General features: G+C 46.3%; 1 protein-coding gene across 1 annotated transcript in view; it reads right to left on the bottom strand.

Annotated features, from left to right (window-relative positions):
- LOC134985575 (uncharacterized) overlaps window positions 1-12,875 on the bottom strand; it is a 379,405-nt gene extending 366,530 nt beyond the window's left edge. The window contains exons 1-2 of the mRNA XM_063950396.1: window positions 12,664-12,875; window positions 2,489-2,900 (exon numbers count right to left, since the gene is read on the bottom strand). Of these exons, the coding sequence (XP_063806466.1) occupies window positions 2,489-2,900; window positions 12,664-12,666 (415 nt within the window). The 5' untranslated portion in view covers window positions 12,667-12,875. The remainder of the gene's footprint in view (window positions 1-2,488; window positions 2,901-12,663) is intronic.
- Between the last annotated feature and the right edge of the window lie 2,508 nt (window positions 12,876-15,383).

Here is a 15,383-nt window from a genome sequence, read left to right as displayed (position 1 = left end):
CCCAATTACATCCTCTTCCCTCCTTCCCGCAGCTACTCCCCAATTACATCCTCTTCCCTCCTTCCCACAGCTACTCCCCAATTACATCCTCTTCCCTCCTTCCCGCAGCTACTCCCCAATTACATCCTCTTCCCTCCTTCCCGCAGCTACTCCCCAATTACATTATCTTCCCTCCTTCCCACAGCTACTCCCCAATTACATTCTCTTCCCTCCTTCCCACAGCTACTCCCCAATTACATTCTCTTCCCTCCTTCCCACAGCTACTCCCCAATTACATTCTCTTCCCTCCTTCCCACAGCTACTCCCCAATTACATTCTCTTCCCTCCTTCCCACAGCTACTCCCCAATTACATTATCTTCCCTCCTTCCCAAAGCTACCCCCCAATTACATTCTCTTCCCTCCTTCCCACAGCTACTCCCCAATTACATTATCTTCCCTCCTTACCACAGCTACTCCCCAATTACATTCTCTCCCCTCCTTCCCACAGCTACTCCCCAATTACATTCTCTTCCCTCAGTTACTCCCCAATTACATCCTCTTCCCTCCTTCCCACAGCTACTCCCCAATCACATTCTTTTCCCTCCTTCCCACAGCTACTCCCCAATTACATCCTCTTCCCTCCTTCCCACAGCTACTCCCCAATTACATTCTCTTCCCTCCTTCCCACAGCTACTCCCCAATTACATTATCTTCCCTCCTTACCACAGCTACTCCCCAATTACATTCTCTCCCCTCCTTCCCACAGCTACTCCCCAATTACATTCTCTTCCCTCAGTTACTCCCCAATTACATCCTCTTCCCTCCTTCCCACAGCTACTCCCCAATCACATTCTTTTCCCTCCTTCCCACAGCTACTCCCCAATTACATCCTCTTCCCTCCTTCCCACAGCTACTCCCCAATTACATTCTCTTCCCTCTTTCCCACAGCTACTCCCCAATTACATTCTCTTCCCTCCTTCCCACAGCTACTCCTCAATTACATTCTCTTCCCTCAGCTACTCCCCAATTACATCCTCTTCCCTCCTTCCCGCAGTTACTCCCCATGTACATCCTCTTCACTTCTTCCCACAGCTACTCCCCATGTACATCCTCTTCACTCCTTCCCACAGCTACTCCCCATGTACATCCTCTTCCCTCCTTCCCACAGCTACTCCCCAATTACATCCTCTTCACTCCTTCCTACAACTACTCCCCATGTACATCATCTTCCCTCCTTCCCACAGCCCAATTACATTCTCTTCCCTCCTTCCCACAGCTACTCCCCAATTACATCCTCTTCCCTTCTTCCCACAGTTACTCCCCAATTTCATCCTCTTCCCTCCTTCCCACGGCTGTTCTCCATGTACATCCTCTTCACTCCTTCCCACAGCTACTCCCCAATTACATCCTCTTCCCTCCTTCCCACAGCTACTCCCCATGTACCTCCTCTTCCCTCCTTCCCACAGCTACTCCCTAATTACATTCTCTTCCCTCCTTACCACAGCTACTCCCCAATTACATTATCTTCCCTCCTTCCCACAGCTACTCCCCAATTACATTCTCTTCCCTCCTTCCCACAGCTACTCCCCATGTACATCCTCTTCCCTCCTTCCCACAGCTACTCCCCAATTACATCCTCTTCCCTCCTTCCCACAGCTACTCCCCAATTACATCATCTTCCCTCCTTCCCGCAGCTACTCCCCAATTACATCCTATTCCCTCCTTCCCACAGCTACTCCCCAATTACATCCTCTTCCCTCCTTCCCACAGCTACACCCCATGTACATCCTCTTCCCTCCTTCCCACAACTACTCCCCAATTACATCCTCTTCCCTCCTTCCCGCAGCTACTCCCCAATTACATCCTCTTCACTCCTTCCCACAGCTACTCCCCAATTACATTCTCTTCCCTCCTTCCCACAGCTACTCCCCAATTACATCCTCTTCCCTCCTTCCCGCAGCTACTCCCCAATTACATCCTCTTCACTCCTTCCCACAGCTACTCCCCAATTACATCCTCTTCACTCCTTCCCACAGCTACTCCCCAATTACATCCTCTTCACTCCTTCCCACAGCTACTCCCCAATTACATTCTCTTCCCTCCTTCCCACAGCTACTCTCCAATTACATCCTCTTCCCTCCTTCCCACAGCTACTCCCCAATTACATCCTCTTCCCTCCTTCCCACAGCTACTCCCCAATTACATCCTCTTCCCTCCGTCCCTCATCCACTCCCCAATGACAGCCTCTTCCCTACTTTCCACAGCTACTACCTTAAACATCCTATTTACATCCTCCCAACCTGGCATATCTACCCCACTCAGTCTCTCTTCCCTCCCTCCCACATCCACTCCCCAATTACAGCTTCTTCCCTCCTTGATACATCCACTGCCCAATCACATCCTCTTCCCACTCTCCTACCTCAATAATCACAGCCAATCTTTCCTCCAAACCCACATCTACTCCCCAATCACATCCTCTTCACTCCCATTAGTTCTAATCTCACCAACCCCAACTGTGTTGCAGTGTGGGTTCCTCTTTCATCTGGACATTGTAAGATATAGACTGTGCTGGAGAACTTAAAATGGGTAATAGTCTGTCTCCATGCATCATCAGGTCCTCGGCATTACACATCAAGTCCAAAGACTCATGGGCTAAAGATTCCTGAGGGGCAATAGGAAGTCCTGGGGCATGCTTGGGTTTGTCTACAGCATGCACACAAAGTGTGGCATTAGGTGTAAGCCCCAGTTCCTGAAGACTACGTGACAGGTCCTCATCAGTGAAGCGTCTGGTGGGAAAGGTCTGCAACAAGCTGCTGGTTGAAAGAGACGACTGTAGACTGCTGATATGGTCATATACACATTGCAGAGAAGAGTCTGCAGGAAACTCCAAACGCAGTGAACGTCCAGAAGAAAGACGAATCTGCAACAGAGTTTAAGAGGTGTGAATAGTGGCAGAGGGAGGTTTATCTACAAGGGCTGGATAGTGAACATTGGACACTATGGCAGATATCGTCCTTGAAAGTAATAAACCCAACACACACAGTATGTACAATTTAGTAGCACAGTGAGATATTCCTAAGCGACCACTGGTGTCATTTTTGCGTGAGACTCAATGTTTTTATACGAAAAAGTACAATAATTTATTAACAGTGTCATCACTATCAAATCAATATGCAGAGTAAAAAGTACAAAGGGAATTATACAAAAGACCCTTTTTAAAAAAAAAAAATACCGACATGTTTAACAGTGCATTTTAAGAATATAGGATAAAAATATGAGGATTTTAAGAAAAAAATAAAAATAGGGATACAATTATAAAAACAGGATTTTAATACCTACCGGTAAATCCTTTTCACCTAGTCCGTAGAAGATGCTGGGGTCCACTTCAGTACCATGGGGTATAGACGGTTCCGCAGAAGCCATGGGCACTTTAAGACTTTTTCAGAGTGTGAACTGGCTCCTCCCTCTATGCCCCTCCTCCAGACCTCAGTATAGGAACTGTGCCCAGGGAGACGGACATTTCGAGAAAAGGATTTACTTTTAAGTTAATGGTGAGATTCATACCAGCTCACACTTCAACCATGCCGCACACATGGCATTCAACAAAACACATGCCAACGGGCATGAACATTACAGCAACCGTGCTGAAAACAATTTTAACAAATTAACAACTGCAGGTAAAGTACGCACTGGGTTAGGTGCCCAGCATCCTCTACGGACTAGGAGAAAAGGATTTACCAGTAGGTATTAAAATCCTGTTTTCTCATACGTCCTAGAGGATGCTGGGGTTCACTTCAGTACCATGGGGTTATACCAAAGCTCCAGTACGGGCGGGAGAGTACGGATGACCCTGCAGCACCGATTGACCAAACTGTAGGTCCTCATCGGCCAAGGTGACAAACTTGTAAAACTTGTTGGGTTGGAAAAAAGAAGAAAGACGCAAGAAGAAGTGGAGGGGAACCAGTGATTAATTGTATCTTTATAAAAAGACACTGTAGTTAATGTACTCATTGAGACCCATGGGTTTTAGTCCTCCCAATCTGAATGTCCACTCACTTTCTTTTTTAATGAGTTCTTTGCTCAGGTCACCTCCACGTATACCTAGGTGGATTTTCTCTAGCCCAAATGCACGTAACTCATGGGGGGAATCATGGTGTTGAGCGTGAAAGTGTCTCGCTACCGATGTTAATTTCTTCCCTTTTAATAGGTCTGATGAAGCATTCCTAATGCTTCCCATGTGCTCAAGGATTCTGGTTTTGAATTTTCTTGATTACAACTGCAGATCAAACAGTAAAACCAGACCTTGTGTGTCACAATTGAAGAAATGTCGCAAGGGGATGTCACGTCCCCATCTGTCTTGTACTTGATCTGTTTTCTGAATCTGAGGGCAGGCTTTACACTGGCCACAAGGAAAAGATCCTATTACCGTTCTGGATTTGGTGGTTTTATGTGTATAGTGACTCTGGACGACTGTTTCATTTTGGATAAATACGGGGGCACTACATATTGGCAGCTTACGTGTCTTCAGAACAATTTATGTTAGCTCCTTAAAGCACTCTTATTGCATTTTGGCAGTTGGTAACTTATTATGCTATTATCAGCATTTAATTTTAATTGAATTATTATCCAGTTAATTTTTCTTGTGTTATTAAGTATCAGCATTTATTTGCTAGTTACTTCCTTACATTATCTGATTGTTACCTTATTGACCACTGACTATTTTTATTCTATGATATTAATAAAAGTTATATTTTACATCTATATTGAGATTTATCTGTAATATTTCATATATTATATCATTTAAAAGTAAAGAGTGCGCCCACAAAAGAGTCTCTCTTTTTCTCTCCATACTGTTGTTGTTAGCAGCCCCATTGACTCAGGGTGCACCACCAAATTATGATTAGAAAACCATGTTTTCTTTGTATCCTTCATTTTGGTAATAGAAATTGATACTCTATACCTATTATACACCGGTGCGGTACCCCTCCAAATATAGGCCCTCATTCCGAGTTGATCGCTCGCAAGGCGAATGTAGCAGAGTTACACACGCTAAGCCTACGCCTACTGGGAGTGTATCTTAGCTTCTTAAAAGTGCGACCGATGTATTCGCAATATTGCGATCACAAACCTCGTAGCAGTTTTAGAGTAGCTTCAGACTTACTCTGCCTGTGCGATCAGTTCAGTGCTTGTCATTCCTGGTTGACGTCACAAACACACCCAGCGTTCGCCCAGGCACTCCCACCGTTTCTCCGGCCACTCCTGCGTTTTTCCCGGAAACGGTAGCGTTTTCAGTCACACGCCCCTAAAACGCCGTGTTTCCGCCCAGTAACACCCATTTCCTGTCAATCACATTACGATCGCCGGAGCGATGAAAAAGCCGTGAGTAAAAATACTTTCTTCATAGTAAAGTTACTTGGCGCAGTCGCAGTGCGAACTTTGCGCATGCGTACTAAGCGGATTTTCACTGCGATGCGATGAAAAAGAACGAGCGAACAACTCGGAATGAGGGCCATAGAATATCAGCGTACCAGGCTCTTCTCTGCTAATCAGGAGCCACAAGGCTCCCAGGAACTATTTCCTCTTGGCTTTATTGAGGACTGAGGGAGAACTGGAATTGGGGAATGTGGAACAAGAGAGCCCAAGAAACGGTCATGTCATCAACTAGGAATGACAGTGAATCTCTGGTTCTGGAGCAGAAGGTGTACATCATGTTGTTTTACTGGGAGGCCCAGGTGCATCAGAAAAAGACTGATGCCCAAAAGGTAAGTACTTTGAAAGGAAACAAGAAGGCACAAAAGGAACCATACTCCCTTGGATTGATGCATTGAAAAGTAAATTAAAGTTCTTTCTCCCATTAGCCTCACAGATAGTCTTGTCAAACTCAGGTTCAAACAAGGCTGTCCCCAGAAACATAAGGAGTCCCAAAGACCTCCTGCAGTCCATATCTATGTCTCAAGACCAAAGCCAATGTGCACTACTGCCAAAGAAAAAAGCCTAGAGGCAGTTAAGCCGCTCACCAAGGTATCCCCATAAGTCTATGACATGGTTTGCTAACAGGAGCAGATACAACCTAGGTTGTGTAGACGGAAGAGTTCCATGGACTTCTCCTTGGCCTTAGTAACTACACTCTAGTATAGTCTGTTTTAGCAGCCACATAAATGAACTTTAAAATGTTCTCACTTACCTGCTAGCACTTACACATACTCAATGAGTTACTCCAATCGCAAAACAGATTTTTCCATTGTTATGACCTATGCTGGTTCATACTGGGCAATAGCCAAGGAAGTGATTGTGACTTGAGTTACGATCACCAGGTGCAGCCATAAAAAGAGTTAATGAAGAATTGACATGCACCTCTTTGGGTCTACAGCAAGCTTAGTCAGAACAGCAATGGACTAAGCCAGAGATTCGTTCTACACTGGTCCAACCATCTCAGATGTGTCCTCCTCCTCCCCATCTACCCACTCTCCCAGTTAGCCCTCCAGAGCTCTCTTGATTCATTCTCTCTTCCTAGCACTGTTCCTTGTCACCAGTGCTCGTTAGTTTCCATGTACACTTTCTCCATGCGTGATTGTCCATCCACTCAGTAAGTACAAGTCATTCTGTTTCCTGCTCCCCTCCTTTGTGTGACCAATCACTGTTTTCTTTAACAAAACACAGTAAATCTCTCTATCCTCCCCTTTCACTGATACATATAAATACAACAATATAATCCGCCTTCCCCAAAAGGTGTCCATGGTTGGTGGCAGACGTACTGCTGTGGTGATTTCTCGGTTGCTCTTACCTTACTGTACTAAGCCTCTGAGAAACTGTTCACAAAAAATAAGATTTTAAACCTATCGGTAAATCTTTTTCTCCTAGTCCGTAGAGGATGCTGGAGACTCCGTAAGGACCATGGGGAATAGACGGGCTCCGCAGGAGACATGGGCACTATAAAGAACTTTAGATATGGGTGTGCACTGGCTCCTCCCTCTATGCCCCTCCTCCAGACCTTAGTTAGAGAACTGTGCCCAGAGGAGACGGACAGTACGAGGAAAGAATTTTGGTAATCCAAGGGCAAGATTCATACCAGCCCACACCATCCACACCGTACAACTTGGAACATACGAACCAGTTAACAGTATGAAAACAAAACAGCATCAGTCAAAGACTGATCAAAAACGTAACATAACCCTTACGCAAGCAACAACTATATACAAGTCTTGCAGAGAGTAGTCCGCACTGGGACGGGCGCCCAGCATCCTCTACGGACTAGGAGAAAAAGATTTACCCTAAAATCTTATTTTCTCTTACGTCCTAGAGGATGCTGGGGACTCCGTAAGGACCATGGGGATTATACCAAAGCTCCAAAACGGGCGGGAGAGTGCTGATGACTCTGCAGCACCGAATGGGCAAACATGAGGTCCTCATCAGCCAGGGTATCAAACTTGTAGAATTTTGCAAAGGTGTTTGAACCCGACCAAGTCACCGCTCGGCACAGCTGTAATGCCGAGACACCCCGGGCAACCGCCCAAGAAGAGCCCACATTCCTAGTGGAATGGGCCTTTACCGAATTTGGTAACGGCAATCCAGCCGTAGAATGAGCTTGCTGAATCGTATTACAGATCCAGCGAGCAATAGTCTGCTTAGAAGCAGGAGCGCCAACCTTGTTGGCTGCATACAGGACAAACAGTGCCTCTGTTTTCCTAACCTGAGCCGTTCTGGCTACATAAATTTTCAATGCCCTGACCACATCAAGGGACTCGGAATCACAGGCACCACAATAGGTTGGTACATATGAAAAGAGGAAACCACCTTAGGCAAAAATTGAGGATGAGTCCGCAACTCAGCTCTATCCACATGGAAGATCAGATAGGGGCTTTTGTGAGACAAAGCCGCTAACTCAGATACTCTCCTAGCAGAAGCCAAGGCCAACAACATGACCACCTTCCAAGTGAGATACTTTAATTCAACCGTTTGAAGCGGCTCAAACCAGTGAGATTTAAGGAACCGTAACACCACGTTAAGGTCCCATGGTGCCACTGGAGGCTGGATATGCAGCACTCCCTTCACAAAAGTCTGGACTTCTGGGAGAGAAGCCAATTCCTTCTGAAAGAAAATGGATAGGGCCGAAATCTGAACTTTAATGGAGCCTAATTTTAGGCCCAAATTCACTCCAGTCTGGAGGAAGTGAAGAAAACGGCCCAGATGGATTTCTTCCGGAGGAGCATTCTTGGACTCACACCAAGACACATACTTCCTCCAAATACGGTGATAATGTTTCGCCGTCACCTCCTTCCTAGCCTTTATCAGAGTAGGAATGACCTCATCCGGAATGACCTTTTCAGCTAGGATCCGGCGTTCAACCGCCAAGCCGTCAAACGCAGCCGAGGTAAGTTTTGGAATAGACAGGGCCCCTGTTGCAAGAGGTCCTCTCTGAGAGGAAGAGGCCACGGATCTTCTGTGAGCATTTCCTGCAGATCCGGATACCAGGCCCTTCAAGGCCAATCTGGAACAATGAGAATTGTCTGTACTCCTCTTCATCTTATGATTCTCAATATCTTTGAAATGAGAGGAAGAGGAGGGAACACATAGACCGACTGGAACACCCACGGTGTCACCAGGGTGTCCACAGCTATCGCCTGAGGGTCCCTTGATCTGGCGCAATATCTCGGAATCTTCTTGTTGAGGCGTGACGCCATCATGTCTATTTGAGGCAGCCCCCACTGACTTGTAATCTCTGCAAAGACTTCCTGATGAAGTCCCCACTCTCCGGGATGTAGATCGTGTCTGCTGAGGAAGTCTGCTTCCCAGTTGTCCACTCCCGGAATGAAGACTGCTGTCAGAGCGCTTACATGATTTTCCACCCAGCGAAGAATCCTGGTGGCTTCTGCCATTGCCACTCTGCTCTTTGTTCCGCCTTGGCGGTTTACATGAGCCACTGCGGTGATGTCTGACTGAATCAGAACCGGTAGGTCGCGAAGCAAATTCTCCGCTTGACGAAGGCCGTTGTATATGGCCCTTAATTCCAGTACGTTGATGTGTAGACAAGCCTCCTGGCTTGACCACAAACATTGGAAGTTTCTTCCGTGTGACTGCTCCCCATCCTCGGAGGCTCGCGTCTGTGGTTACCAGAACCCAGTCCTGAATGCCGAACCTGCGACCGTCTAGAAGGTGAGCACTCTGCAGCCATCACAGGAGAGATACCCTGGCCCTTGGGGACAGGCTGATCATCTGATGTATATGTAGATGTGACCCGGACCACTTGTCCAGAAGGTCCCACTGAAAAGTCCTTGCATGGAACTTGCCGAATGGAATGGCCTTGTAAGACGCCACCATCTTTCCCAGAACTCGAGTGCATTGATGCACCGACACCCTTTTCGGCTTCCACAAGTCCCTGGCCAAGCTCTGGAGTTCCTGGGCCTTTTCCATCGGGAGAAAAACCCTTTTCTGTTCTGTATCCAGAATCATGCCTAAGAAAGGCAAACGGTTCATTGAAACCAACTGTGACTTTGGTAGATTAAGAATCCAGCCGTGCTGCAACACCCTCAGGGAGAGTGATACGCTGTTCAGCAACTGCTCTCTTGATCTCTCTTTTATTAGGAGATCGTCCAAGTACGGGATAATTGTGACTCCCTGCCTGCGCAGGAGCACCATCATTTCCGCCATTACCTTGGTGAAAACCATCGGGAGCCGTGGAAAGCCCAAACGGCAACGTCTGAAATTGGTAATGACAATCCTTTACAGCAAATCTCAGGAACGCCTGATGAGGAGGATATATGGGGACATGAAGGTATGCATCCTTTATGTCCAGGGATTCCATCTCGAACTTGAACCTTTTTAAGTACAGGTTTAAGGATTTCAAATTCAGAATGGGTCTGACCAAACCATCCGGTTTCGGGACCACAAACAGAGTCGAGTAATACCCCATCCCCTGTTGAAGCAGGGGAACTTTGACCACCACTTGTTGAAGAGACAATTTTTGAATCGCACTTAAAACTACCTCCCTCTCTGGGGAAGAAGCCGGTAGGGCCGATTTGAAAAACCGGCGAGGAGGCACCTCTTCGAATTCCAGCCTGTAACCCTGGGAAACAATGTCTATTGCCCAGGGATCCACCTGTGATTGAACCCAGACATGGCTGAAAAGTCGAAGATGTGCCCCCACTGGGGCGGACTCCCTCAGCGGAGCCCCAGCGTCATGCGGTGGAGTTTGTAGAAGCCGGGGAGGACTTCTGCTCCTGGGAACTAGCTGTAGTTGGCAGCTTTTTCCCCTTGCCCTTACCTCTGGCAAGAAAGGAAGATCCCCGTACTCTCTTGGATTTATGCGACCGAAAGGACTGCATCTGATAATGTGGCATTTTCTTAGGCTGTGAGGAAACATAAGGCAAAAAAGTTGATTTACCTGCAGTAGCTGTGGAAACCAGGTCCGTGAGACCTTCCCCAAACAATTCCTCACCCTTGTAAGGCAAAACCTCCGTATGCCTCTTCGAGTCGGCATCACCCATCCATTGTCGGGTCCATAGGGCTCGCCTAGCAGAAATCGCCATACGTCTCTCTGAGCATCCCTCATATATAGGACAGCATTCTTAATAGGATCCAGGGTCAATAAAATGGTTTCCTTATCCAACGTATCAATCTCTGCTGATAAGGTATCTGCCCACGCTGCTACAGCGCTACAAACCCGCCGGTCTGAGTAATGTACCAGTATGTGTGTAAATTGACTTCAAGGTAGTCTCCTGCCTGCGATCAGTAGGATCCTTGAGGGTTGCGGTATCTTGAGATGGCAGCGCTACCTTTTTGGATAAGCGTGTCAACGCTTTGCCAACCCTTGGGGAGGATTCCCACCGTATCCTGTCCTTAGCCGGGAAAGGATACGTCATAAGAATCCTTTTGGGAATCTGCAGTTTCTTGTCTGGAGTTTCCCAAGCCCTTTCAAACAACTAATTTAGCTCATGTGAAGGGGGAAAAGTAACCTCAGGCTTCTTTTCTTTAAACATGTGGACCCTCGTGTCAGGTACAGAGGGGTCATCGGTGATATGCAACACATCTTTTATTGCAATAATCATATAATGAATACTTTTAGCCAATTTTGGCTGCAACTTCGCATCATCGTAGTCGACACTGGAGTCAGAATCCGTGTCGGTATCAGTGTCTACTACTTGGGATAGTGGGCGCTTTTGATACCCAGAAGGACACTGCGACATAGTGAAAGGCAGGGCTTGACTCCCTGTACATTCCCTGGACTCAGCTTTGTCCAACCTTTTGTGTAATAAATTCACATTTGCATTTAAAACATTCCACATATCCAACCAGTCAGGTGTCGGCGTTGCCGACAAAGACACCTCACTCATTTGCTCCACCTCCTCCCTAGAAGAGCCTTCCGCTTCAGACATGCCGACACACGCGTACCGACACCCCACACACTCAGGGAAATCTCTAATCTGGAGACAGTTCCCCAACAAGGCCCTTTGGAGAGACAGAGAGAGAGTATGCCAGCAAACACCCAGCGCCAATGACCTTGGAAAAAATTCCCAGATAGATAAAGCGCTTTTATTATATATATTCAAATTATTCCAAATTATGTGCCCCCCCCCCCCCTTCTTTAAAACCCTCTGTCACCGTGTTCAGCAGGGGAGAGTCCGGGGAGCCAGCTTCTCAGCGGTGTGCTGTGGAGAAAATGGCGCTGGTGAGTGCTGAGGGATCAAGCTCCGCCCCCTCAGCGGCGGGCTTCGGTCCCGCTCGATTTCTTTAAAAACTGGCGGGGGATTTCCTATATACAGCCCGCAGAGCCTATATATATATTTTGGCCAGTCCTAGAGGATTAAAATTGCTGCCCATGGCGCCCCCCCTGCGTCCTGCACCCATCAGTGCATGCCATGTGTGTTGTGTGTGGGAGCAATGGCGCTGCGCGTTACCTCAGAGAAGATCTGAAGTCTTCTATCTTCTCATACTCACCCGGCTTCTATCTTCCGGCTCTGTGAGGAGGACGGTGGCGCGGCTCCGGGACGAACTGCGAGGGGAGACCTGCGTTCCGACTCCCTCTGGAGCTAATGGTGTCCAGTAGCCTAAGAAGCAGGGCCTATCACTTAAGTAGGTCTGCTTCTCTCTCCTCAGTCCCACGATGCAGGGAGCCTGTGGCCAGCAGTGCTCCCTGAAAATAAAAAACCTAACAAAAGTCTTTCTTTCAGAGAAACTCAGGAGAGCTCCCCTGTAGTGCACCCAGTCTCCTCTGGGCACAGTATCAAACTGAGGTCTGGAGGAGGGGCATAGAGGGAGGAGCCAGTGAACACCCATATCTAAAGTTATTTTTAGTGCCCATGTCTCCTGCGGAGCCTGTCTATTCCCCATGGTCCTTACGGAGTCCCCAGCATCCTCTAGGACGTAAGAGAAACTAAATGACTCGGGCGTGTGGGATGCCAGATGAACTTAGACGCTTTTTAAAAGGGGCAATCAGGCATGGTTTAGTCTTGTACATGAGTGCCCCTTTAAAAAAAAAAAATGTCCAAGTTCGGCCAGTATCCCACACGGCCGCCGTACTCTGACTTCATTACATCCCGTCCATTGCACAATCTACTTTATGGACGATAGAAAAATCTGACATTACATTCGACAATGAAATCTTTACATTTCTGGTGTCACATTATTACGTTCTCCACCCCAGACAGAAAGCGGACACGAGCTGTACTGTAGACCCCAGGACTTACCATTAAAGCACAGTGGTTGTGTGATGTGACATGATCACGGCTGCCAGGCCTCTCACTTCTTGCTGGTGGTGGAATCAGCTGCTCCTTGTCATGCTGTAGCTGACGATCCTCTGCAATACGCCGAAGCACAAGATCACGGTCCTGAGGGGTGTGGAGATGACGAGACTCTTAAAAAAGGAAAATCAAGACCTCTAGGCACTTCTCAATGTACTGTATAACCCATACTTGCCTACCTGACCCTCTCCATGAGGGAGAAAATGCTCTGTTCTTGGACTGTCCTGGTAATGTATGATTACCATCACCTGTGGTGAGCTGGGTAATTGATAAGAAAGGTGTTTCGCCACAGGTGATGGCAATCATACATTACTAGGAAAGTCCAGGAACAGAGCATTTTCTCCCTCATGGAGAGGGTCAGGTAGGAAAGTATGGTATAACCTCCACTTCCACCTCAAACCTCTGGAACTAGTGTCACGGAAAATGCTATGTGATACAGTGATACATGCAGTGATCAGAGAGGCACACTATATTATATCACACATGCAGTGATCAGAGAGGCACGCTATATTATATCACACATGCAGTGATCAGAGAGGCAGGCTATATTATATCACACATGCAGTGATCAGAGAGGCAGGCTATATTATATCACACATGCAGTGATCAGAGAGGCAGGCTATATTATATCACACATGCAGTGATCAGAGAGACAGGCTATATTATATCACACATGCAGTGATCAGAGAGGCAGGCTATATTATATCACACATGCAGTGATCAGAGAGGAACGCTATATTATATCACACATGCAGTGATCAGAGAGGAACGCTATATTATATCACACATGCAGTGATCAGAGAGGCACGCTATATTATATCACACATGCAGTGATCAGAGAGGCACACTATATTATATCACACATGCAGTAATCAGAGAGACAGGCTATATTATATCACACATGCAGTGATCAGAGAGGCACGCTATATAATATCACACATGCAGTGATCAGAGAGGCAGGCTATATTATATCACACATGCAGTGATCAGAGAGGCACGCTATATAATATCACACATGCAGTGATCAGAGAGGCAGGCTATATTATATCACACATGCAGTAATCAGAGAGGCACGCTATATTATATCACACATGCAGTGATCAGAGAGGCCGCTATATTATATCACACATGCAGTGATCAGAGAGGCACACTATATTATATCACACATGCAGTGATCAGAGAGGAACGCTATATTATATCACACATGCAGTGATCAGAGAGGAACGCTATATTATATCACACATGCAGTGATCAGAGAGGCACGCTATATTATATCACACATGCAGTGATCAGAGAGGCACACTATATTATATCACACATGCAGTGATCAGAGAGGCACACTATATTATATAACACATGCAGTGATCAGAGAGGCACACTATATTATATCACACATGCAGTAATTAGAGAGGAACGCTATATTATATCACACATGCAGTGATCAGAGAGGCAGGCTATATTATATCACACATGCAGTGATCAGAGAGGCAGGCTATATTATATCACACATGCAGTGATCAGAGAGGCACGCTATATTATATCACACATGCAGTGATCAGAGAGGCACGCTATATTATATCACACATGCAGTGATCAGAGAGGAACGCTATATTATATCACACATGCAGTGATCAGAGAGGCACGCAATATTATATCACACATGCAGTGATTAGAGAGGCACACTATATTATATAACACATGCAGTGATCAGAGAGGCACACTATATTATATCACACATGCAGTAATTAGAGAGGAACGCTATATTATATCACACATGCAGTGATCAGAGAGGCAGGCTATATTATATCACACATGCAGTGATCAGAGAGACAGGCTATATTATATCACACATGCAGTGATCAGAGAGGCACACTATATTATATCACACATGCAGTGATCAGAGAGGCACACTATATTATATCACACATGCAGTGATCAGAGAGGCACGCTATATTATATCACACATGCAGTGATCAGAGAGGCACACTATATTATATCACACATGCAGTGATCAGAGAGGCACGCTATATAATATCACACATGCAGTGATCAGAGAGGCAGGCTATATTATATCACACATGCAGTGATCAGAGAGGCACGCTATATTATATCACACATGCAGTGATCAGAGAGGCACACTATATTATATAACACATGCAGTGATCAGAGAGGCACACTATATTATATCACACATGCAGTAATTAGAGAGGAACGCTATATTATATCACACATGCAGTGATCAGAGAGGCAGGCTATATTATATCACACATGCAGTGATCAGAGAGGCAGGCTATATTATATCACACATGCAGTGATCAGAGGGGCACGCTATATTATATCACACATGCAGTGATCAGAGAGGCACGCTATATTATATCACACATGCAGTGATCAGAGAGGAACGCTATATTATATCACACATGCAGTGATCAGAGAGGCACGCAATATTATATCACACATGCAGTGATCAGAGAGGCACACTATATTATATAACACATGCAGTGATCAGAGAGGCACACTATATTATATCACACATGCAGTGATCAGAGAGGAACGCTATATTATATCACACGTGCAGTGATCAGAGAGGAACGCTATATTATATCACACATGCAGTGATCAGAGAGGCACACTATATTATATCACACATGCAGTGATCAGAGAGG

The sequence above is a fragment of the Pseudophryne corroboree genome, assembly GCF_028390025.1.
Source record: "Pseudophryne corroboree isolate aPseCor3 chromosome 5 unlocalized genomic scaffold, aPseCor3.hap2 SUPER_5_unloc_1, whole genome shotgun sequence".
Classification (NCBI taxonomy): Eukaryota; Metazoa; Chordata; class Amphibia; order Anura; family Myobatrachidae; genus Pseudophryne; species Pseudophryne corroboree.
Note: the sequence above shows the minus strand (reverse complement) of the source record. Positions and strands in the feature narration are given on the sequence as shown.